The sequence below is a fragment of the Dasypus novemcinctus genome, chromosome 30, assembly GCF_030445035.2.
Source record: "Dasypus novemcinctus isolate mDasNov1 chromosome 30, mDasNov1.1.hap2, whole genome shotgun sequence".
Taxonomy (NCBI): Eukaryota; Metazoa; Chordata; class Mammalia; order Cingulata; family Dasypodidae; genus Dasypus; species Dasypus novemcinctus.
In genome coordinates this window covers 36,596,184-36,602,479 of record NC_080702.1, presented here as the reverse complement: position 1 = coordinate 36,602,479, position 6,296 = coordinate 36,596,184, and the positions used below count along the sequence as shown (strand labels likewise).

Below are 6,296 nucleotides of genomic sequence, written 5' to 3'. Positions count from 1 at the left end.
GATTTAAATATCAAAACAACAACCATAAAATTCCTAGAAGAAAATTTTGGAAAACATCTTCAAGATTTTGTGGTAGGTGGTAGTTTCTTAAATCTTATACCCAAAGCATGAGCACCAAAAAAAAAAAAAAGTTGCATCCTCAAACTTCAGCACTTTTCAACCTCAAAAGACTTTGTCAAAATGTTGAAAAAGCAAGCAACACAGTGGGAGAAAATATTTGGAAATCGCATATCTGATAAGGGCTTAATACCCATTCTTTATAAGGGGATCATACAACTCAACAATAAAAAGAGAAAATATCTGATCAAAAATTGAGCAAAAAATTTGAAAAAAAATTTCCGAAGGAGAAATACAAATGCCAAAGAAAGCCATGAAAAAATGTTCAGTATTGCTAGAGGTTAGGGAAATGCAAATCAGAAGCACAATGAGATATCATTTAACAGCTGTTAGACTGCCTGCTATTAAAGTTGGAAAACTGTAAATGTTGGAGAGGATGTGGAGAGATATGAATACTTATTCAATGTTGATGGGAATGTAGAATCATACAGCCACTGTAGAGGACTGTTTGGCAGTTCCCTCAAAAGTTGAATATATATAGACTTGCCATAGTACCTGGCAATGCCATTCCTAGGTATATAAATAAAAGAATGGAAAGCAGTGAAATGAACAGATATCTGCACATCAATGTTCCTAGTTGTGTTATTCACAAAAACCAAAAAATGGAAACAACCCTGTTGTCCAACAACTGAAGAATGGATAAACACATTGTGGATTATACAAATGATAGAATATTGTGTAGCACTAAGAATAAATGAAGTTGTGAAACATGGAAATATGGATGAACCTGGAGGACATTATGTTGAGTGAAGCAAGCCTAACACCAAAGGGCAAATGCTTTCTGATTGCCCTATTATGAATTAAATTTACCATGTGAAGTATAAATATACTATGAGAAATGAATATGAGTACAATTGCATATATAAGACCATTTTTTTGACGCTGTACAAATGTAAGTATACAGTACAAATTATTAATATCATACAAAATAGCCCAAAACATTATAATAAGTGGAGACCAGAAACTATATATTGTATAATTTCATTTATATAAAATGTAATTATAATTCAATTTATAAAGATGCATGTACAGTAGTGGTTATGGAAATCTGAGTTAGGAATGATAAGTGATGTGGAGTATTCCTTTCTTGTTTAATGAAATTGTTCTAAAATTTTTGAGATGATGAATATACAACACTGAGATAATACTAAAAACCATTGATTATACACTTTGGATAGAATAACTAGAAACATCAACTCTATGCTGTGGAGGAAATATAGAGAGATTGAGAGGTGTGGAATTCTCTTGTTTCCTCATTTTTTATTAGAATTATTTAAATAATGAAAATGCTCTAATAATGATAAAAGTAGTAAATGCACAAATATGGGATTATTGCAAATACAGTTGATTGTAGAAATTGAATGAATTGTAAGTTTGTCAATATGTATCTACAAAATCGATTTTGACACTTTTTCAAAAAGCGGTTGCTTTGTCCTGGCAGCAACTGCAGTACACCTTTATCCTTCTGGTATCTCTGACAATTTTATAAATACCAAATTACATATATTAACTATTTTCCTTCTGAAAATTCAGGCAACTGTTTCTGACTTTAATACTGATTCTAGAGAATACTATAAGAGAGACTATTTGATTCAAAATAAAACATGGGGCTTCAAATTTCAGGGAGTTCTGGATCACAGAGTGGTTCAACAAAGGCAATGCAGAAATACTGGTATGGGTTACCATTGACAAGGGATATATGGCTGACAGGGAGCTGTACAGAACGTATGTTCAGGGTACATGGCAATGTTTGGATATACTCATAGTGGCAACAATTAAAAACCACAGCAGGGGGGGTACTGGGTTCCTGGACAGTGGTGCTCTGTCGTGGTCCTTAGGGGAGCAGCGACAGTCTCCCTGGTGCAGCAGCGGGAACTGGGAGGGAGTGAGGGTTCAACAGTGAGCCCCTGATGCTAATGACTATGCTTGTGAACTGATAAGCCTAAAATAAGAACAAGGCCTAGACCAGCATTGTGCCTGGGAATTTCCTCCTGTCAGCCTTCATGTTACACAAATGTGGCCAGTCTCGAAGCCAAACTCAGCATGTAAATGCAATGCCTTCCCCCCAGCGTGGGACATGACACCCGGGGATGAGCCTCCCTGGCACCGAGGGACCACTATCAACTACCAACTGATGATGCAACTGGAAAATGACCTCATACGGAAGGTTCAATGTGGTCAGTGGAATATCCCTGTCTACATAAAATAACATGACTTTAAAATGCTGTTTGACCTAATGTAAGGGGGAAATGGAAAGGAGAAATGAGTTTATATGGCTACGAGTCTCTAAAAAAGAGTCTGGAGGCTGTCAGAAGGATTGCCCTTATGCACAACTGAGCAGAGTCTGAGAGACAGATAAAGCAGATACAACCCCCAGATATCGGTTCCTTCGAGGGCTAAAGAGATCCATGGGAGTTATGGTCATGGCCAATGGGGTTAACTACCAGGTCAGATGTCCCCTCTTTGGAACTGGTGTTTATGTGTGATGAATCTGGACTCAGATGGGATCTCTCTTCATAAGACTTTCATGCTAATGTGCTCGAGGTGCAGTTAGTGTCGGGGTTTAAGATATATTTAGGGGATTTGAATCTCTGGACTGACAATGTGATAGCCAGGTCCTGAGCCTCAACAGACTCCAGCACCTACAATCTGACTTATTGGGCTCACCACACTCAGCTAAGATGGAGTTGAAGAAGGACAACCACCACACCATGCAGCCTAGAGTGATTACAACTGAAAGTGGGAGGATTGCATCCAGCATCCATGTGGAATCTGAGCCTCCTCTTGACATAGAGGTGCAATGGACACAACCAATCCAATGTCCACATAGAAAAGGTGGCATTGGATTGAGAAAAGTGGACATGATGGCTGAAGGGTATGGGGAAAGGCAGGAAGAGATGAAAGGTGGAGGCGTCTTTGGGACATGGAGCTGCCCTGGATGGTGCTTCAGGGCAATCACTGGACATTGTAAATCCTCACAAGGCCCACTGGATGGAATGGGGGAGAGTATGGGCCATGATGTGGACCATTGACCAGGAGGTGCAGAGGTGCCCAAAGATGTACTTGCCAAATGCAATGGATATGTCATGATGATGGGAAGGAGTGTTGCTGGGGGGGGGGGGAGTGGTGGGGGGGGGGGGAGTGGTGGGGTGGGGGTGGTAGGGTTCAATGGGACCTCATATATATATATTTTTTAATGTAATATTATTACAAAGTCAATAAAAAAAGTAAAAAAATAAAATAAAATATGGAAGAAAGAGGTGGATTTGGTAAATAAAATTTAAAGAAGTAGAATGCTGAAAATTTGGCAAGTAACATATTTTTTTCTATACACTTATGAGAGTATCTAAATTTTGATCTCTCAGTTTTCAATTCTGTTAATCAGGGGCATTTTTCTAAATTTGAGACAAATGATTCTTTTATCGGAAGAGTGTTTTTCAGCTTTTTTAAAGGCAAGCTTTATGTCCTTGTTTCTAAGACTATAGATAAAGGGGTTGAGCATGGGAGTGACCACCGTGTACATCACTGAGGCTATTCCACTTGCTCTTGGGTTTTGAGTAGCAGCAGAACTAAGATACACTCCAAGACATGTACCATAAAGCAAGGACGTTACTGAGAGATGAGACCCACAAGTAGAAAAAGCTTTATGCTTTCCCCCAGGTGTTGAAATTCTCAAAATGGAGGATACAATCTTAGAGTAAGAGAAAAGGATTCCAGTGAGTGGAATAACAGCCAGAAGTTCAAATGCAATATACAGCACTAATTCATTGAGGAAGATGTCAGAACAAGCAAGTTGGATAACCTGATTAATTTCACAGAAAAAATGGGGGATTTCCAACACTGTACAAAAAGATAACCTCAAAACCAGTAAGCCATGTAATAGAGACACTAAAACACTCAATAACCAGCATGCCAGCAGCAGGAGTGCACAGAGCTGTGGGTTCATGATGACTGTGTATTGCAGAGGGTGACAGATGGCCACAAAGCGGTCATAGGCCATCAAAGTCAAAAGGTAGTTATCTAATTGTCCAAAAAGCATGAAAAAATACATCTGGATGATGCAGGTTTCATAGGTTATAATTTTACTTTCTGTCTGGAAGTTCAGTAGCATCTTTGGGACAGTGGTGGAGGTGAAACAGATATCTGTGAAAGACAAGTTAGAGAGGAAGAAATACGTGGGTGTGTGGAAGTGGGAGTCTGAGATGATGGCCAGGATGATGAGCAGGTTACCAATGAAAGTGACCATGCACATAATCAAGAACAGTCCAAAGAGAAATGGCTGCACTTCAGTATCTTCTGAGAGACCCAGGAGGATAAATTCTGAAACGTATGTTTGGATTTCTCGTTCCATGTAGCTGATGATATTACTGGAAAAGAGAGCAGAGAAATACAGATTAAGCCACAAGCAGGAAGCAGCAAATTCTCATAAGTTATAAAGTTTGCAAACTCATTAAGTTAATGATTTTTATTACATAGATAGATAGATAGATTGATAGATAAAAAGAGAGAAAGAAAGAACCCTTTACGTGAATATACCAGGGAAAACAAATACTCCTTCATCTCATTCATGCTATTTCTAACTTGCTATCCTTGTCCATAATTGTGAACATTTTCTCACAGTAATACTTTACATTAAAATTTCTTTTAGAATTGATTATAATCAGTAAACATTTTGACTGCTCATTTTGTACCTTATGAAGAAAACCTTGGGGTAATGGATATTAGTGATGTTTGCACAATATTCCAAATATAATTGATATTGCAAAATTTAATACTTGAAAATGAATAAAAAGGAAAATATTAAGTTTTATATAAGTTAGTTCAATAAAAAGATGAAAGTAATTAATTAAATGATTAGAGGTAATCTGGTTTAAGTAAAATAGACACTGTATTATAAACATGTGGTTTCTTTCCAAACTGATCTTTTTTAAAAAAGAAACCTAGATCACACGTAATGTTACATTAAAAAATATGAGGTTCCCATATACCCCAATCCCCACACCTTCCACTCCTCCCACATCAACGACTTCTTTCATTAGTGTGGTGCATTCATTGCATTTGATGAATACATTTTGGAGCACTGCTACACAGCATGCATTACAGATTGTTTTGCAGTTTACAGTCTCTCCCAATCCATTCAGTCCAACCTGATCTTATGTTCAACTCATTCCAGGTCTAAATGCTAGCAAATAATTTTTAGGATATTGAAAAATTAATTGTAAAATTCACATGGAAGGATAAAAAACATAGAAAACTAATATAATACTAAAGAAGATAATGAAAGTTTTAGGAAATATTTTACTTGATACTTCCTAGCTAACCTAAACAATACTGAAGAACAAGAATGTTGTTCTTCACACTAACTGCTATCAAGATATACAATAATAAAGTGATTAAACACTATTGCCTTGTTGAAATAAACATATAAACTAATGTTAGAGAGCCGCGAAATAGATACACACAAATGCCGTCTGGTTATCTGTGACAAGGAGAAAAGTCAATTCGAAGGAGAAAGCATAGGCTTTTTAGCAAATTTTGATGGAACAATGGCATGCAAATGTGCAGACTTAAAGGAAATTAGACACAGATTGTATATATTACATAAATTAACTCAATGTGAATGACACAATTATATGTACAATGTGAAGTATGAAATTTCTAGAAGGAAACATAAATGAAAATGAAGTGTCATTGGTTTGTCGATGAGTGTTCAGTTATAGCAGCCAAAAGACTATGCATGGTAAAAGAAACTGTGTAAGTTATACATTTTTAAAATGCAAAACATCTCTTCTGTGAAAGTCATTGGTAAGGGAATGAAAAGAGAATCAATAGACTTGGCAAAAATATTTGCAAAACACATACAAATTATTTGTATTAAAAATAGACAGAACACTTAACACACAACAATAAGAATGCAGACAGCCTTTTAAAAATGGGCAAAATATCTAAGCAGAATCTTAACCAAGAACATGCATAATTGTCAAATAAACATATGCCAAAAGATGCTCAAAACTATTTGTCATTAATGAAATGTAAAATTAAAACTGCAATGATATATTATCACATGCTTATTAAAATAAATAAACACCTAAACACGGACAATAGTAATAGCTTATGATGATATCAAGCAATATAAGTGTCATTCGTTGCTAGTGAAAATACAAAATAAACCAAATGTT

At 36.4% G+C, this 6,296-nt stretch overlaps 1 protein-coding gene across 1 annotated transcript; it reads right to left on the bottom strand.

Moving 5' to 3' along the window:
• Window positions 1–3,478: 3,478 nt before the first annotated feature.
• On the bottom strand, window positions 3,479–4,468 carry LOC131276792 (olfactory receptor 7A10-like). Its single transcript, XM_058290363.1, has one exon. The coding sequence runs from the start codon at window positions 4,466–4,468 to the stop codon at window positions 3,479–3,481; it is 990 nt and encodes a 329-aa protein (XP_058146346.1).
• Between the last annotated feature and the right edge of the window lie 1,828 nt (window positions 4,469–6,296).